The 20,874-nt window shown below is 51.0% G+C and overlaps 1 protein-coding gene across 1 annotated transcript in view; it reads right to left on the reverse strand.

Moving 5' to 3' along the window:
• Positions 1–825: 825 nt before the first annotated feature.
• scfd2 (sec1 family domain containing 2) overlaps positions 826–20,874 on the reverse strand; it is a 39,831-nt gene continuing 19,782 nt past the window's right edge. The window contains exon 5 of the mRNA XM_077017102.1: positions 826–894. Within this exon, the coding sequence (XP_076873217.1) occupies positions 841–894 (54 nt within the window). The 3' untranslated portion in view covers positions 826–840. The remainder of the gene's footprint in view (positions 895–20,874) is intronic.

A 20,874-nucleotide genomic window follows, 5' to 3' on the forward strand; every position in this document is an offset into this window, starting at 1 on the left:
AATATCATCAACCAGTCAGGCCAAATTTATACAATCTAATTGAGAAAGAGGTTAAGTGAGAGGGTGCTACTCACGCTTCATCTCACACTCCGGTCCAATCAGACAAGGGTGCCAGACTCCGCCTGCTACATGCATACTAGCTGTCTCAAACAGGAAATGAACTCCAGATGGACCTCTAGAGGGAGCTGGGCCCTGCTGAGTGTGTGTGTGTGTGTGTGTGAGTGAGAGAGAGAGAATGTGTAGTTTGGCACTAACCAAAGCCAGGCGCCCTGTCCTACACAATGGAGGCCTTCTCTGGCCCTCAGGGGAGTGGGGCCTCAGGGGTATAAATGGGGGGGGGGGGGGGTGGGGGGGGGCGGCCATTTTAGGAGCGGGAACCTGGTTGTTTTAGGTAGAGGGTGAAAGTAGCAGTGTGTGGCACTATGTGTGTGTGTGTGTAGTTCATGGTCTTTTATGAGCTGGATGGGGACTGTTAAAGATACGTCTGGCTGCTTTGGTTTAGACTGGCTCACTACTAGCCAAAAGGTAAACAAAACACAACATATTAATGCGATGACTGAGACTCATGTTGAATGTATGAACGAACACACACACACACACACACACACACACACACACACACACACCACTTGTGAAAAATGGACCAAGGGAATGTTATAAAGTGGTGAAATTTTAAATAAATATATTTTCAGTAGACACACAAATGTACACACACACACACACACACACACACACACACACACACACACACACACGTATGAATTAAAACACTTTGAAAAGATGAGTAATTCCTTCAGAATCCCATTGTTTGCAAAAAGACGACATTTCAGGAAAGTGCCGTCAAACTGGAAAACTGGCATCCATCACTACACTTCTGTGCTCTGTGGAGAACTGCTGAGAGAGAGAGACGAGGAGTATAAACAACTGAACTAAAACAACACGTGCGCGCGCACACACACACACACACACACACACACACACACACACACACTTTTGTCAAAACTTTGTGTACTTTCTGACTTTTGTACTTTTTCTGACTCCAGTACTTTTTTCCAAGGGTCAGTTTTCTGTGTACAGTGTGTGTTTTCATGTGTACAGTCCGTGTGTGTGTGTGTGTGTGTGTGTGTGTGTGTGTGTGAGAGAGAGAGAGAAGTAAAATCAGGCCACTGCTTTGCGATGCTTCATTTTTCAACCAGACAAAGAATCCCTAGGCATAGCAGACCATAGCAGACCCATAGCAGACCATAGCAGACCCCTTTGCCACAGCAGACGATGCTCGTTTACAAACGTAAACAGATGGAAATAGTAGACACCACGTCTAACAACAAAGGGCTCGGCTGTTCAAGGTCAACACGACTAGAGCCAAGCCACTGACACACCCATACCCCACGGACGTAATTTGGGGGGGGCGACGGGGGGGACATGTCCCCCCCACTTTTTCAAAAGCCGGTTTTGGTCCCCCCCCAGTTTTTATGGTTAAAACCAAATGTTTAAATAGCGACGAATCCATGTCCCCCCCCACTTTTGAAATCAAAATTACGTCCATGCCCATAACCCCCACCGACACAGCCACACCCCCACCGACACAGCCACACCCCACCGACACATCCACAGCCACACCCTACCGACACAGCCCACACCCCACAGACACAGCCACACCCCACCGACACAGCCACAGCGACACAGCCACACCCCACCGACACATCCCACAGCCACACCCCACTGACACAGCCACACCCCACCGACACAGCCACAGCGACACAGCCACACCCCACCGACACATCCCACAGCCACACCCCACTGACACAGCCACACCCCCACCCGACACAGCACCCCACCGACACATCCCACAGCCACACCCCACTGACACAGCCACACCCCACCGACACAGCCACAGCGACACAGCCACACCCCACCGACACATCCCACAGCCACAGCCACATCCCACAGCCACACCCCACCGACACATCCCACAGCCACAGCCACACCCCACCGACACAGCCACACCCCACAGACACAGCCACACCCCACAGACACAGCCACACCCCACACCCCACAGACACACCCCACACCCCACAGCCACACCCCACAGACACAGCCACACCTGCACACAGCCCCGTCACTGCGTGTGGACGCTGGGGTCAACAGGTATGACCACAACAGCAGTTGGCTTTGGTGTAGAAGGCTTAAACAGACATGAGAAATAGAGGGAGAGTGTGTGTATGTGTGTGAGAGAGAGAGATGGATAGAGAGAGAGAGTGTGATGGATATATGTATATAGTGAGAGGGGGAGTGTGATGGACAAAGTAAAGGTGTGTGAGAGTGATGGATAGAGAGAGAGAGATAAACTGTAAGACAGGGAGTCTACATGGTAAGAGACTGTGGTGGAGGTCATTAGCTTCACTTCAAGGTCAGCTTGCAGCTGGAAACTCTCTTGGAGGAAGTGACCAGGACGCTGATGGACGAACAGAGTCACCAATTCATGTCTTTATCAGGCCAGTGCACTGAACTGCCGTCTGAACTAAAGAGGTTTCCCACTCCTCATGATAAACGCCATGCGGGGCAGGAGACCATCAGTTGTGCGGCTGGTGAAGCAGCGTCCAGCTGTGGGCCAGCCTACAACCCCAGCCTCCACCCTTCAACCTCCACCCTACAACCTCCACCCTACAACCCCAGCCTCCACCCTACAACCTCCACCCTACAACCCCAGCCTCCACCCTACAACCTCCACCCTACAACCCCAGCCTCCACCCCACAACCTCCACCCGTCAACCTCCACCCTACAACCTCCACCCTACAACCCCAGCCTCCACCCTTCAACCTCCACCCTACAACCCCAGCCTCCACCCCACAACCTCCACCCTACAACCCCAGCCTCCACCCTACAACCTCCACCCTACAACCCCAGCCTCCACCCCACAACCTCCACCCGTCAACCTCCACCCTACAACCCCAGCCTCCACCCTTCAACCTCCACCCTACAACCCCAGCCTCCACCCTACAACCTCCACCCTACAACCCCAGCCTCCACCCTTCAACCTCCACCCTACAACCCCAGCCTCCACCCAATAACCTCCACCCTACAACCTTCACCCTACAACCCCAGCCTCCACCCTACAACCTCCACCCTTCAACCTCCACCCTACAACCCCTGCCTCCACCCTACAACCTCCACCCTACAACCCCTAGCTCCACCCTACAACCTCCACCCTCAAACCCCAGCCTCCACCCTACAACCTCCACCCTACAACCCCAGCCTCCACCCTCAATCCCTGCCTCCACCCTACATCCTCCACCCTACAACCCCCCTGCCTGAGCCAAACCAGTGAGCTGGAGGTTCTCTCCAGGAGCCAGGTGGGATCACACCTCAGAGATACATGCACACACAGACATGAGTGTATGTTCCCACACACACACATACACACACAACATGCAGCCATCCTCACTGTGTAATACAGTACACAGCTCAGGTAAGGCTGTGAACACCAGTAGATAACCCACACACACGCAAAAAAAAAACCACATACAACACAAGAGCCTGCTGACCCGGCCTCTGAGACATCCTCTAAACCTACACACGCTACTGTTCCACAGAGTTCACACCCGCTCCCACAAAGAACAAGCACATTTCATTTCATTTTCAAAAGCTACAAAAACATCTGGCAGAAATAAGCAACAAAGGCATTCTTAAGTGGGATGATATCTGCGCTGCTCTGAAGTCTCTTCTCTTACTGTGATTTGCATTCTGATTGATTTTGTCTTTTGTGTGCACGTCTGTGTTGGAGCGAGTCATTGATGTGGAGGTCGTATGGTTCCATTACCAGATAAGAGCAAGCACATCCAAACCCTGAGGCACCCCCCCCCCACCGCACACACACACACACGCGCACACACACACGCGCACACACACACACACACACACACACGCACGCACACGCACGCACGCACACGCACACACAAACACGTGCGCATGCACAGACACGCACAAACAAACAAGTGAGCGCTTTAATTAGTAACGCAACACGGCTATGAATACGGATTTACAGAGCACGTCAATATGGTCAATATTCCAGATAAATACGTAATTCTTGCCGATGAACACAGAGATGAAGATATCAACTATAAGAAAGACAGGAGAAGACAGACAGAAGGGCGTGGGCTTTGCGCACCACTCCCACGTGAACACGCCCAGTTGTGGAGGACGTCCATGAACACCAGGACACACAGACACGTTCCACGACTCTGACATCACAGCTAACGCTCCTCCATCTGCCTGAAACTACGGTCACCACGCTTAACAGAACAAAATGGGCTCGGAGAGAACTTGAAGACGACAACCTAATAATTAGTGACAGACTGAAACACTGAAGGGCACCTAACCAAACAAACACACACACACACACACACACACACACACACACACACACACACACACACACACACACACACACACACACAAAAATGTGCAAGGGTTAAACTCCAACATCTGATTCTAGTTTTTGTGTTGGACACACGCACAAGGAGGGGTGACTCAATGAGTCAGCGAGTCCGTGTGTGTGTGTGTGTGTGTGAGTGTGTGTGCGTGCGTGCGTGTACATCTGAGTAAGGTAAGAAGAGAAGGGTGGTTTTCAAAATAAGAGTTTTTGCAGCACTGATCTTTTATGGGTGAGCAACACATTATAAGGATCAGGACTAAATTTAGACAGAACTGCAGAGCACTGTGGTAAAACTGTATAGGGAGGAGACACTGCTGCAGTCAAATACACAGTTTTTATCAAGAAACTGAATAAGCCGAAACTGGACAAGATGAAATTGGACAAGATGACATTTAGATCAGTTAGTGCACAAAGTGCCTCTGTGGTGTTCGAAGGTGAAACCAGTTTATTATCCAAATCATAACATTTGTTCCATGATCCAGGAAGTTCTAAAATTCCGACCTTGTCTTTTGGGACTCGTGTGGTGATGCTGGATGTAGTGAGTGATCAGCTGTAGGGGGCAGTGGTGAACCACACAGGGCGTTTCACACCTTCTCCTGTGGTATGTGTGGAAGCCTGTCTACACATTGAGTAATAAGAATTTACAATCACGGGAGGCATCAGTGAAGAATTTTCACAGGAAAAGTCTACAGGCAATGTTTTATTGCGGACTAAATGTTAGAGATAAAATGTGTGTTCGTCTGTGAGACAGGGGAGGTACATCACACCATACCTGAAAGACGACACAGGTGTTTATACGTCAACTGACTAGTCAGGTATATACAGGAAGATTACGCTGCTCAAGATTACGCTGCGAAGGTTCAAAGCAGTAACACACACACACACAGATCTGATTTGAATCGCTAGAGTCAAAACGTTTCCTGTAGCCGAATTCTTGTTACCCTAACTGTCTTCAGTGGACAGGAGTAAGTAAAAAGAAAGAAAAAGAACAAGGGAAAGAAAAAAAGAATGGGAGGGAAAAGAGAGAGCATTAGGTGGCATCTTTTTTTTTTAAGAAAGTATGTTGCAGAAAGGGCATGCTTGTGTTTTGGAGGCGTGGCTGACTCAAGCCCCGCCCACCAGTGTGCAGCTGTGCTGAGTCACTGCTGGAGCTGAGTGAGCAGTGATGTTTCTATCATAACACTGAGTGGCCCCACACGTGGGGAACGGCCTGGCACACTAACATCAAGACGGGAAACGCTAGTCAGAAGTTTACAGTAATCCTGAATCAAGAGAAAACTGTGCTTCAAGAGTGTGTGTATATGTATGTAGAGGGGTGTGTGCGTGTGTGTGTGTGTGTGTGTGTGTGTGTGTGTGTGTGTGTGTGTGTGTGTGTGTGTGTGTGTGTGTGAGAGGGAGAGCTAAAAGAAAGCGTAGAGAGAGGTCTGACTGACAGGGGACTGAAATGACTGCAGGAAGCATGACTATAGGTGACACACCAGTCAGAGAAGCACAGGTACACCAGCTGTTCTGCTCAAAGACACGGAACACACGCACGCACGCACGCACGCACGCACGCACGCACGCACTACATTCATTACAGCAACATACCTGCATTTTGTAATTAAAAACAAAAACCATTTTCCTTCAGGGGACATTAGACTATTCATGCTTGTTTTCTTTTTCATGTGGAAACACCAACCCAAGGTGATCCGTCTGGCGCACGGGGAGGGGGGGGGGGGGGGGGGTTGGTTTTTTGCTGCCATGACGACACTATTCAACTGAGACAGCATTACAAAGCAGAACAAGGCAAACACAGCAGAGCTCAAAGTAGATTTCTTGTGGGCCAAAGTGAAAACAGCGTATCAGCAGAAAGACCATCTGGACAGAGCAGGAGAGGAGAGACTCCCTTCCCAACACCACACTCTCCACCAACCCCTCCCCAACAACACCACCAACAACACCATCCTCTCTACCAACCTCTCCCCTCCCCAACACCACCACCACCCTCTCTACCAACCCCTCCCCTACCCAACACCACCACACTCTCTACCAACCTCTCCCCTCCCCAACACCACCACCACCCTCTCTACCAACCCCTCCCCAACACCACCACCACCACACTCTCTACCAACCCCTCCCCTCCCCAACATCACCACCACCCTCTCTACCAACCCCTACCCTCCCCAACACCACCACCACCCTCTCTACCAACCCCTCCCCTACCCAACATCACCACCATCCTCTCTACCAAACCCTCCCCTACCCAACACCACCACCACCACCCTCTCTACCAACCCCTCCCCAACACCACCACACTCTCTACCAACCCCTACCCAACACCACCACCACCCTCTCTACCAACCCCTCCCCAACACCACCACACTCTCTACCAAACCCTCCCCTCCCCAACACCACCACCACCCTCTCTACCAACCCCTCCCCTACCCAACATCACCACCACCCTCTCTACCAACCCCTGCCCTACCCAACATCACCACCATCCTCTCTACCAAACCCTCCCCTCCCCAACACCACCACCACCCTCTCTACCAACCCCTCCCCTCCCCAACACCACCACCATCCTCTCTACCAACCCCTGCCGTACCCAACACCACCACCATACTCTCTACCAACTCCTCCCCTCCCCAACACCACCACCACCCTCTCTACCAACCCCTCCCCTCCCCAACACCACCACCACCCTCTCTACCAACCCCTACCCTACACCACCACCACCCTCTCTACCAACCCCTCCCCTACCCAACACCACCACCACCCTCTCTATCAAACCCTCCCCTCCCCAACACCACCACCCTCTCTACCAAACTCCTCCCCTCCCCAACACCACCACCACCCTCTCTATCAAACCCTCCCCTCCCCAACACCACCACCACCCTCTCTACCAAACTCTCCCCTCCCCAACACCACCACCACCCTCTCTACCAAACTCCTCCCCTCCCCAACACCACCACCACCCTCTCTACCAAACTCCTCCCCTCCCCAACACCACCACCACCCTCTCTACCAACCCCTCCCCTACCCAACATCACCACCACCCTCTCTACCAACCCCTGCCCTACCCAACATCACCACCATCCTCTCTACCAACCCCTGCCCTACCCAACATCACCACCATCCTCTCTACCAAACCCTCCCCAACACCACCACCACCCTCTCTACCAACCCCTCCCCTCCCCAACACCACCACCATCCTCTCTACCAACCCCTGCCCTACCCAACACCACCACCATACTCTCTACCAACCCCTCCCCTCCCCAACACCACCACCATCCTCTCTACCAACCCCTGCCCTACCCAACATCACCACCATCCTCTCTACCAAACCCTCCCCTCCCCAACATCACCACCACCCTCTCTACCAACCCCTACCCTCCCCAACATCACCACCACCCTCTCTACCAACCCCTACCCTCCCCAACACCACCACCATCCTCTCTACCAAACCCTCCCCTACCCAACACCACCACCACCCTCTCTACCAACCCCTCCCCTCCCCAACACCACCACACTCTCTACCAACCCCTACCCAACACCACCACCACCCTCTCTACCAACCCCTCCCCTCCCCAACACCACCACCACCCTCTCTACCAACCCCTCCCCTCCACCACCACCACCCTCTCTACCAACCCCTCCCCTCCCCAACACCACCACCACCCTCTCTACCAACCCCTCCCCTCCCCAACACCACCACCACCCTCTCTACCAACCCCTACCCAACACCACCACCACCCTCTCTACCAACCCCTACCCTCCCCAACACCACCACCATCCTCTCTACCAACCCCTGCCCTACCCAACACCACCACCACCCTCTCTACCAACCCCTCCCCTCCCCAACACCACCACCACCCTCTCTACCAACCCCTCCCCTCCCCAACATCACCACCACCCTCTCTACCAACCCCTACCCTCCCCAACATCACCACCACCCTCTCTACCAACCCCTACCCTCCCCAACACCACCACCATCCTCTCTACCAACCCCTCCCCTCCCCAACACCACCACACTCTCTACCCTCCCCTCCCCAACACCACCACCACCCTCTCTACCAACCCCTCCCCTACCCAACATCACCACCACCCTCTCTACCAACCCCTGCCCTACCCAACATCACCACCATCCTCTCTACCAACCCCTGCCCTACCCAACATCACCACCATCCTCTCTACCAAACCCTCCCCTCCCCAACACCACCACCACCCTCTCTACCAACCCCTCCCCTCCCCAACACCACCACCATCCTCTCTACCAACCCCTGCCCTACCCAACACCACCACCATACTCTCTACCAACCCCTCCCCTCCCCAACACCACCACCACCCTCTCTACCAACCCCTCCCCAACACCACCACCACCCTCTCTACCAACCCCTACCCTACACCACCACCACCCTCTCTACCAACCCCTCCCCTCCCCAACACCACCACCACCCTCTCTACCAACCCCTGCCCTACCCAACATCACCACCATCCTCTCTACCAACCCCTGCCCTACCCAACATCACCACCATCCTCTCTACCAAACCCTCCCCTCCCCAACACCACCACCACCCTCTCTACCAACCCCTCCCCTCCCCAACACCACCACCATCCTCTCTACCAACCCCTGCCCTACCCAACACCACCACCATACTTTCTACCAACCCCTCCCCTCCCCAACACCACCACCACCCTCTCTACCAACCCCTCCCCTCCCCAACACCACCACCACCCTCTCTACCAACCCCTACCCTACACCACCACCACCCTCTCTACCAACCCCTCCCCTCCCCAACACCACCACCACCCTCTCTACCAACCCCTCCCCTCCCCAACACCACCACCACCCTCTCTACCAACCCCTCCCCTCCCCAACACCACCACCATCCTCTCTACCAACCCCTGCCCTACCCAACACCACCACCATACTCTCTACCAACCCCTCCCCTCCCCAACACCACCACCACCCTCTCTACCAACCCCTCCCCTCCCCAACACCACCACCACCCTCTCTACCAACCCCTACCCTACACCACCACCACCCTCTCTACCAACCCCTCCCCTCCCCAACACCACCACCACCCTCTCTACCAACCCCTGCCCTACCCAACATCACCACCATCCTCTCTACCAACCCCTGCCCTACCCAACATCACCACCATCCTCTCTACCAAACCCTCCCCTCCCCAACACCACCACCACCCTCTCTACCAACCCCTACCCTACACCACCACCACCCTCTCTACCAACCCCTCCCCTCCCCAACACCACCACCACCCTCTCTACCAACCCCTCCCCTCCCCAACACCACCACCACCCTCTCTACCAACCCCTACCCAACACCACCACCACCCTCTCTACCAACCCCTCCCCTCCCCAACACCACCACCACCCTCTCTATCAAACCCTCCCCTCCCCAACACCACCACCACCCTCTCTACCAACCCCTACCCTACACCACCACCACCCTCTCTACCAACCCCTACCCAACACCACCACCACCCTCTCTACCAACCCCTCCCCTCCCCAACACCACCACCACCCTCTCTATCAAACCCTCCCCTCCCCAACACCACCACCACCCTCTCTACCAACCCCTACCCTACACCACCACCACCCTCTCTACCAACCCCTCCCCTACCCAACACCACCACCACCCTCTCTACCAACCCCTCCCCTCCCCAACACCACCACCACCCTCTCTATCAAACCCTCCCCTCCCCAACACCACCACACTATCTATCAAACCCTCCCCTCCCCAACACCACCACCACCCTCTCTACCAACCCCTACCCTCCCCAACATCACCACCACCCTCTCTACCAACCCCTACCCTCCCCAACACCACCACCACCCTCTCTACCAACCCCTACCCTCCCCAACACCACCACCATCCTCTCTACCAACCCCTCCTCTCCCCAACACCACCACACTCTCTATCAAACCCTCCCCTCCCCAACACCACCACCACCCTCTCTACCAAACTCCTCCCCTCCCCAACACCACCACCACCCTCTCTACCAACCCCTACCCTCCCCAACACCACCACCATCCTCTCTACCAACCCCTGCCCTACCCAACACCACCACCACCCTCTCTACCAACCCCTCCCCTACCCAACACCACCACCACCCTCTCTACCAACCCCTCCCCTCCCCAACACCACCATCACCCTCTCTACCAACCCCTCCCCTCCCCAACACCACCACCACCCTCTCTACCAACCCCTCCCCTCCCCAACACCACCACCACCCTCTCTACCAACCCCTCCCCTACCCAACACCACCCTCTCGACCAACCCCTCCCCTCCCCAACACTTTCACCCTCCCTACTCTTCCTTTAAGACCCTCTTATCTCCTTTAAGACACCTTATTTTCATCCCTCTGCTTATTCATTAAACAGTTCTTATGCATCAGGTTATGGTTCAGCAATTCATCTTCATCTCTCTTACTCTGGTGAATTTGGTTTCTTCAGTTATGAGTTTGTAATGCAAGGAATGAAACAATTATAACTTCATTAAGAGCTTAAACACTTTTTGCTTCTGTCTGTGTATGGGACCCAGTATCAGGGGTTTACATGGACAGACACTCCCTGCTCCAAAAGTAAACAAATGCACACTCACATAAATACATACATATCTACTTATCTTGTCTGGCCCACACCCTGATAAGCTGAACCCAGACACGTCACGAGGGCACCAGACGTTCTCTACAGTCATCTCAACACATTCAATTCTTCCTAAAGGAAGACAAAGTCAAGAGGAAAAATGGCATGGGACATGAAGATCTAAACCCAGCCTTAGTTTAAATCCGTTTAGGCGTCTAAACTTTAGATCAGCATCAGAGCCCAGCGACACACCTGTCTACAACCTGCAGTAACACCAAAGCCCAGCCTCACACCTGTCTACACCCTACAGTAACACCAAAGCCCAGCCACACACCTGTCTACACCCTACAGTAACACCAAAGCCAACCACACACCTGTCTACACCCTACAGTAACACCAAAGCCCAGCCACACACCTGTCTACACCCTGCAGTAACACCAAAGCCCAGCCACACACCTGTCTACACCCTGCAGTAACACCAAAGCCCAGCCACACACCTGTCTACACCCTGCAGTAACACCTAAGCCCAGCCACACACACCTGTCTACACCCTACAGTAACACCAAAGCCCAACCACACACCTGTCTACACCCTACAGTAACACCAAAGCCCAGCCACACACCTGTCCACCTGTCTACACCCTACAGTAACACCAAAGCCCAGCCACACAACTGTCTACACCCTACAGTAACACCAAAGCCCAGCCACACACCTGTCTACACCCTGCAGTAACACCAGAGCTGAACAGAGCCTGCAGTACAGGAGCAGGGAGATGAGGAGGGTACCAAAATTCAGAACCAATAAGACATGGGTTCCTAAATGACTAACATCTACTGGACTGAATCGCAAAACAGATTTCGGTACACTTGATTTATGAAGGCTATTTGGGCTGCTGTTTGAGTGTTTGTTACCGCTTTGGTACAGGCACAAAGTTTGCACTGATATCAGAAAAAAGCCAAATGATACCCAACCCTAGAGATGGGAGAAAAGCAAAAAAAGATGGAGTCAGAGAGAAAGAGAGAGAGAGAAGGAATAAACTAACAAACACCAGGAACAGAAAAACAGAAGGAAAATTTAAACACTCCCAGAGACCAGCACAAAGCCTGAGGCCTCTCCACCCCCCTTACGTTTCACCGTCCTGAACTGTGTGTGTTTGAGGTGGGGGTGATCCCTCCAAACAGCCCCTTCACACATGAATTTGATTTCCTTTTTGCTAAACAAGTGGGCTCTGAGCACAGATGTAAACAGAGCTGTCAGTACAGTGCTGCAGGGACATTAAAGTGGGGCACATTTCTCCAAGCTCACATTTCACTGAAAACCCAGAGAACACAACCACACAGCCCAACATGACAACCCAACACCAACCAACCCAACACAGCCCAACACCACAGAGTCCAGAACCGCAGAGCCCAACATCATAGAGCCCAGAACCACAGAGCCCAACATTGCAGATCTGATGACCATCACTTAAAGGCATAACCACAAAACAAGTGGAGCAAAGCCAGGTCTGTCCAGCCCTCTGCCCCGCCCCTGCCACGCCCCCTGCCACGCCCCCTGTTTGGTCCTGTCCCAGCATGCCATGGTGGAAGAGCCCCACTGCAGAGAATTTCCAAACTATGCCAGTGTCATTCAACAGAACATTTGCTATAAACTGATTCTGTGATCCTCAGATCCTCACTGTGCCTTCTACATAGTGAATCTGGTGCTCCTTTAGTGTGTGTGTGTGTGTGTGTGTGTGTGTGTACACCTTGACATGTGTCACTCGATGAGCTGGAGACTAACAAAGCACAAATAGATCCTTTGAAAACACACACACACACACACACACACACACACACACACACACACACACACACACACACACACACACACACACACACACACACTAAAGGAGCACCAGATTCACTATGTAGAAGGCACAGTGATCTGATTCACCGGTGTGTGCCCTCCATGTGGCCCTCGTGTGCACTCACACGGCTCCTATATGGACCTTCAGACCCACCCAGTACACACTCACACCATCTGACGCGCCTCCACAAGCCCACACTCTGGGAGGGGACCCACTGATACACAGTATCACCACCAGAGTGACTCTGCATACCTACAATGTGCCTACCACTACATAAGGCATGACGAGTCGATGAAGAGTGAAGTGGGGAGCAGGTTGAAGACCCACCTTCCTCACCACAGATTAGCTAAAGGCTAAACCAATAGAGCAGGACACCACACACAAACTAACACACCAACCATGATGACAAAACATACAAAACACACCACACACGGAGATGAAACATACACACACACACACAACACACACACACGGAGAAAAAACACTTGCACACTAACACTACATACACCAAAAGAGAAAAAAACACACACACAGACAAATCACACACACACACACACACACACACACACACACACACACACACACACACACACACACACACACACACACACACACACATTAACACACCACATGTGGAGAAAAAACACACACACACACACACACTAACACACCACACATGGAGAAAAAACACAAACACACCACACAAAGAAAACACACACACACACAAACACACCACATATGGACAACAAACATACACACACTCACACTAACACCACACAGAGAAAACACACACACGGAGAACCACATTTAAACACAGACCCCCCCCCAACACACAAACAGAACTCCACTAAGCTACTACCTACACAATATATATCAGCACAGTTAATAACACTCCACTCCGTAAACCAAATCACACACACACACACACACTGAACTGATCCAACCTCAAACAGACATTTAGCTTTAATAAACACAGCTGTTTCACTGTCCAAAATTCTAGTCAATCTGTACTTAGATGTAAGACATATTAGTTTGTATGAGTAAGAATGTGTGTGTGTGTGCTTGTCTGTGTGTGTTTGTGTGCGAGATAGCAGAGCTTCCTGTGAGGAGTAAACTGCTTGCTGTTTGTGCGAGTGTGTGTGTGTCATTTCCGGCAGTAATCCATGAGGCCTAAACACAGGAAGATAGTCGGTGTAAATAAGTCTCGTCTGGCTTATGCACACACACACACTCCCAGATTGCTGGATGCATTTTGCCCAAGATTTGGGCTCAAAGATCGGCTTCTTCCTCGGAGTCCTTTCTGTCGCCTCTCAGAGAGACGGATGACTCTACATACAGGAGAACGGGGACGGAAGGACCTACACACCTGATCGCCACACACATTCACACACATTCACACAGAGGATTGTGGGAAGGAAAGCAGGAGATGAATGTCTACTGGGTAGAGACCTAGTGCTGCACTGGAACAGTGAGTCAGATACAGGAATAGAAAGAATGCAGGCAGAGGACATGGAAGACAGTCAGGGAGATGGAGAGAGAGAGAGAGAGAGAGAGAGAGAGAGAGAGAGAGAGAGAGGAGAAGGGTTTAGGGTAATGATGTTGAGGACGGTCAGACTGGGTCACAGAAAGACAGAGGGTGTTTGTACAAATGGTCAAAACTGGACACACACACACACACACACACACACACACACACACACACACACACACACACACACACACACACACACACACACACACACACACACACACAAACCCACACATAGAAACTTGGAATGCACACACACAATCTTTCCCTCCAGCATTGCCTTGAAGAAATGTGTAGTTAATAAAGGTCTGTTGAATATATTAATTTGTGTTTTTGTGTGTGTGTCTTTCCAGTCAGATGTTGACCAGGCAGAAGGGACGGCTGCAGTCGCACAGGAGGGGGTCTGACCCCAGGCTGGGTTAAGGGTTCAAGGGTTAAAGGTGATCTCCCATAACATTGTGTATGTGTGTTATTGACAGCATGGAGCCACTGCAGTCATGTAACTGTGTGTGGATGTGTGTGTGTGTGTATGAGATGCAGAGAAAACCACAGAAACACACAGACAACCATAAATACGTACAAACAGCAGAAACAGGCTAGACATAGAAACACAGAGACTGGCACTGAGTGACAGACAGACAGACAGACAGACAGACAGCAGAGGATCACAGGATGAACTCAAGTTCTTCGCTAATCCCAGACCTCTGGCATGTTTGGAGAACAAGACAGAATAAATTCCCCTCAGTTCAACTGGGGCCAAAGGTTAAAAGGTCAGAGTGCTGTTCATGGCTGCAGTATTAAACAAACGTTGGCCATTCGTCAACTCTTGTATGTGTGACTGGTTCTGATCCTTCCAGATCTGGACTCCAGTGGCCCAGAAGAACACACTTCCAGTCTAAATGTCCACTCCCCCTGTTGTTGGTTTTGTCCAGACCAGATTTCATCTCATTATGCAACACTGTTCAAAATGTGTCCAAAATGTGCTGCTATTATAGCTAACTGTGAGCGGATTGTTCCGGATCGTATGAGAACAACAACTTAAGTGTGTGTTTTTACTGTTGGTTGGAATGAATACAAACAAACACAGACACATACGTTTTTCTGAAGAGGTCAGTCTGTCCTGGCCAGTGGGGTTACAGTAAAGGGTGAAAGAGTGTGTTTGTTAACAACCTTGCATGTACGGCCGGCTACACCCATCACAACCGTACACACACACGCACGCACAGAGACACACATTCAGTTATTCTCCTGACCCTGAGTAGTGTCGTTGGAATTTACACTGGAATCAACTCAAAACTGCTCAATCATCCATTCAGAGAGCAAGATTACCTTCACACACACACACACACACACCCACACCCCCACACACCCACACACACACACCCACACACCCACACCCACACCCACACACACACCTCTGCGTGGGTGTCTGCTGGGCTCTGTGCCTGCTGTACCTTGGGGGGAAAACCTTGTGCCAGCACTGTTTACTCAAGCTGAACTTGTGACGCCACCATATTTAAATGCCATTAGTAACTGTGGTACCAACTCAGTGGGGTCACACCAAACCTGGACCGAGTGTCACACCACACACACACTGGAATGTTAGCATCGCTACAGTGGGTTTAAGATGGACACACCACTGTGTGTGTGTGTGTGTGTGTGTGTGTGTGTGTGTGTGTTGACCCTCTCCACTGATATCTCCCACAGTGCCCCAGGCCTCTTGAGCAGCAGGGTGTGGCTGTGCAGGGATTGGTCAGGATGGGAAGGAGCCTCTTTTAAACTTGCACAAACAGCTACCCAGCATGCTTTGCTGTGGCCAGAAGAATGCATGGGGAGAGCGGGCAGACCAGAGCAGACCGCCGAACGCCGCCGCTCTCATAACCCAACGACGGCTCCCCGCCTACGGGAAGCCGAAGGACAGGAACGCTCATTTGGAAAGAAAACACGGGTAAATAAAATAAACAGAACAGAGAGGAGTACAGCAAACTCATTTCAGCAGAGTTCTCGCTAGCGCACGGCGCTCACGTTACAGCCGTGTTTGCGGCACGGGCAGGACTGCACAGACGGATCAGAGAGCAGCAGCACGTCCCTGTTCTGTTGGGGTGTGCACACTTCGGCGTGGGAAACGTTCAGCCTCTCATGCTGGAGCTCTGCTTGGAACACTCTGTACCATCGCGAGGCCCATCGTCTCCTCCGGATTCTCCGTGGCATTCCGGACCGAACCTGCTCGTCTGGAACGCTGTGTCTGGTGATGCGGCTGTAACTATCGCTGAAGCTGACAGTAGTGATGGGTTAGATCTGCTGTGCTGGGTCAGCTGTGCTGGGTCTGCTGTGCTGGGTCAGCTGTGCTCAGCTTCGGGCCTCTCTGGATCCAGAATGCTCTGCTGAGTTTCCCTTGAACTATTTTAATAAGCTCCTAAACCAGCACGGAGCTGCAGATAGCTGAACTGTTCTGGGAAAGCACAACTCCATTAGACACAGTCTGCTAGTGTAATGAGGGCTAGAGGAGTAGGCCTGGTGTGTGTGTGTGTGTGTGTGTGTGTGTGTGTGTGAGAGAGAGAGAGAGAGAGAGAGAGAGCTAGAGAGAGACTACAGTGAATACCTCTGGCTCCTGGAGAAAAAGCAATCTTCAAATTTTCCCCAAAAATCTTCTCTCCTTTCATGTCCTTTTAGTTGGACATGTCCTGTATGGTCTTTTAGTTGGACATGTCCTGTATGGTCTTTTAGTTGGACATGTCCTGTATGGTCTCTTAGTTGGACATGTCCTGTATGGTCTCTTAGTTGGACATGTCCTGTATGGTCTTTTAGTTGGACATGTCCTGTATGGTCTTTTAGTTGGACATGTCCTGTATGGTCTCTTAGTTGGACATGTCCTGTATGGTCTTTTAGTTGGACATGTCCTGTATGGTCTTTTAGTTGGACATGTCCTGTATGGTCTTTTAGTTGGACATGTCCTGTATGGTCTCTTAGTTGGACATGTCCTGTATGGTCTTTTAGTTGGACATGTCCTGTATGGTCTTTTAGTTGGACATGTCCTGTATGGTCTCTTAGTTGGACATGTCCTGTATGGTCTTTTAGTTGGACATGTCCTGTATGGTCTTTTAGTTGGACATGTCCTGTATGGTCTTTTAGTTGGACATGTCCTGTATGGTCTTTTAGTTGGACATGTCCTGTATGGTCCCTGTCCCTTTCTGTCTCTCCCTCAGCCTCTAATGCGCTCAATCCTTTCTATGTCCAGTATATTTGACCTGTGGTCATACTCCCGGTCTCTCTCTCACACACACACACACACACACACACACACACACACACACACACACACACACACACACACACACACACACACACACACACACACACACACACACACGTACACACACACACGTACACACACACGTACACACACACGTACACACACACGTACACACACACGTACATGCATTCTTTAAGGTATTTCCTGTTCACCTCTTCACACGTGTTGCTAAACACACTCAAATGCATTCTTATACAAGATACCACAGGGATCTATACAGTGTAGGAAGGGTGTGTGTGTGTGTGCGTGTGTGTGTGTGTGTACAGACATTTACAGTCCCTCTGTGTCTTTTTGGGTTTTTGTTTACTTGCAGCTGTGGTGATGGTGCTGTTTCTGACTATATTTACTGTGAAATACTGTCTCTGTCTCTCTCCCTCTCTCTCGTCTCTGTCTCCGTCTCTGTCCCTCTCTCTCGTCTCTGTCTCTGTGCCTCTCATCTGTCTATGTCCTTCGTCTGTATCTGTCTCTCTCTCTCGTCTGTCTGTCCCTCTCTCTCTCTCTCTCGTCGGTCTCTGTCCCCCTCTCTCTCTCTCTCTCTGTCCCTCTCTCTCTCTCTCTCTCTCTCTCTCGTCTGTCTCTGTCCCTCTCTCTCTCTCGTCTGTCTCTGTCCCTCCCTCTCTCTCGTCTGTCTCGGTCCCTCCCTCTCTCTCTCTCGGTCCCTCTCTCTCTCTCTCTCTCTCTCTCTCTCGTCTGTCTCGGTCCCCCTCTCTCTCTCTCTCGTCTGTCTCGGTCCCTCTCTCTCTCGTCTGTCTCGGTCCCTCTCTCTCTCTCTCTCTCTCTCTCTCGTCTGTCTCTGTCCCTCTCTCTCTCTCTCGTCTGTCTCTGTCCCTGTCCCTCCCTCTCTCTCGTCTGTCTCGGTCCCTCTCTCTCTCTTTCTCGTCTGTCTCGGTCCCTCTCTCTCTCTCTCTCGTCTGTCTCGGTCCCTCTCTCTCTCTCTCTCTCGGTCCCCCCTCTCTCTCTCTCTCTCTCATCTGTCTCGGTCCTTCTCTCTCTCTCTCTCTCTCTCTCTCGTCTGTCTCGGTCCCTCTCTCTCTCTCGTCTGTCTCTGTCCCTCCCTCTCTCTCGTCTGTCTCGGCCCCTCTCTCTCTCTCGTCTGTCCCTCTCAATTTTCAATTCAATTCAATTCAATATAGCTTTATTAGCATGACTGTATAAGGTACAGTGTTGCCAAAGCATAAAAAAAAAAAAAAAAAAAACAATGATAACAATGACAATAATATTGACAAATAACAATAACAACAACAATAATAATCATAATAATAGTAATAATAACATATTTGATAACATTTAGGAAAAGTTATTATATTTTAATTATTTACATTCTGAAGCTGAAGGGGGGTGGGTAGTTTCCCACTGTCTCTCAGGCTGTGACATGTAGATACATATTTAGCAGCGAGGGGGGCGCTGTGTCCCCCTCCTAGAATAATTTTTAGTTGTTCAATTTGTGTTAGTGTTTGGAAGTTTGGGATTTTCTTTTTGAATTTGTGTATGTAAATTTCACGTGTTGGTCTGAATTTTTCACATTTTAGAAGAAAGTGCATCTCGGTCTCGACCTCACCTGTCGTACAGTGACCACACAGCCTCTGCTCTCTGGGCAGCCAGGACTGTTTATACCTGCCTCTCTCTACGGCCAGGCTGTGGTCACTGAGTCTGTACTTGGTCAGGATCTGTCTCTGCTTTGTATCTCTGACAGTCAGGAGATACTCTTCCAATTCATACTCTGTTTTTAGGGCCCGATAGCATTCAAGTTTGTTTTGAGTCCGAATCTCTTTTCCCCAATGTTCCAGATAATCCCTTTGACTGCGTTTGATGATGTGGTTAATGTTTAGTTTTGAGGTTAAAGCAGTGCTGGAACGAGGCTGCTGTCTGTTAGTATCTGTTAGAGGGTTAATAAGCCTCAGAACCAGCTGACTGAGGGGGCTCTTCTCGGGGTTCAGTTCTTGGGTTTGTAACGTCTTAAAATGTAGCGTATCACTGGGACTCGTTTTCAGGTGCATCCAGAAATTTAGAGCTCGTTTTTGGATAATGATGAACAATGGGAATCGGCCTAATTCTGCCCTGCATGCATTGGTTGGTGTTTTTCTTTGGACTTTTAGAATCATTCTGCAGAATTCTGCATGCAGGGCTTCAGCTGGATGCTTGTCCCATCTAGTGTAGCTTTGCTGACTGAGTGGACCCCATACCTCACTTCCATACAGCGCAATGGGCTGAATCACACTATCAAATATTTTACACCAGATTGGAACGGGAATGTGGATATTGTAGAATTTTCTCCTGATGTCGTACATTGCTCGATGAGCTTTATCTTTTAGTGCATTCACTGCCATACTGAAACTCCCAGATGCAGTAATAACAAGGCCGAGGTAAGTGTACTGCATCGTGTGCTCCAGGGCGGTGCTGCCCAGACTGAACTGGTATCTGTGTTCCTGACATCTGGGCTTCTTTTGGAAGACCATAACTCTGGTCTTCTTCAGATTTACTGCCAGGGCCCAGTTCTGGCAGTACTGCTCCAGCAGGTCCAGGTGCTGCTGTAGCCCCTGTGCGCTCGGGGACAGCAGCACCAGGTCGTCTGCGTAGAGCAGGAACTTCACCTTCCCGTCCTGCAGGGCGAGACCAGGAGCTGCAGACTGTTCCAGCTGCACCGCTAACTCGTCAATGTAGATATTAAAGAGTGTTGGACTCAGACTGCAGCCCTGCCTCACTCCTCTTTTCTGAGTGAAGAATTCTGTGTGTTTGTCTCCAATTCTTACTCCACATTTGTTTCCCAAATACATTGATTTGATGATGTCATAAACTTTGCCCCCTACACCGCTCTCTAGAAGTTTATAATAGAGTCCTTCGTGCCAAATAGAATCGAATGCCTTCTTAAAATCCATAAAACAGGCAAAGATTTTTCCATTTTTGGTCTGATGTACATGTTGGTTGATTAGGGTGTGCAGGGTGTAAATGTGGTCAGTAGTTCTGTACTTTGGAAGAAAGCCAATCTGATTTTTGCTCAGGACATCGTGTTCGGTAAGGAAAGACAGAATTCTGTTATTTAAAATATTATTAAACACTTTCCCCAGATTACTGCTCACACAGATGCCTCTGAAATTGTTAGGGTCTGATTTATCTCCACTCTTATGGATTGGGGTAATGAGTCCTTGACTCCAGATGT

Source organism: Brachyhypopomus gauderio, chromosome 9 (genome assembly GCF_052324685.1).
Source record: "Brachyhypopomus gauderio isolate BG-103 chromosome 9, BGAUD_0.2, whole genome shotgun sequence".
NCBI classification, from domain to species: domain Eukaryota; kingdom Metazoa; phylum Chordata; class Actinopteri; order Gymnotiformes; family Hypopomidae; genus Brachyhypopomus; species Brachyhypopomus gauderio.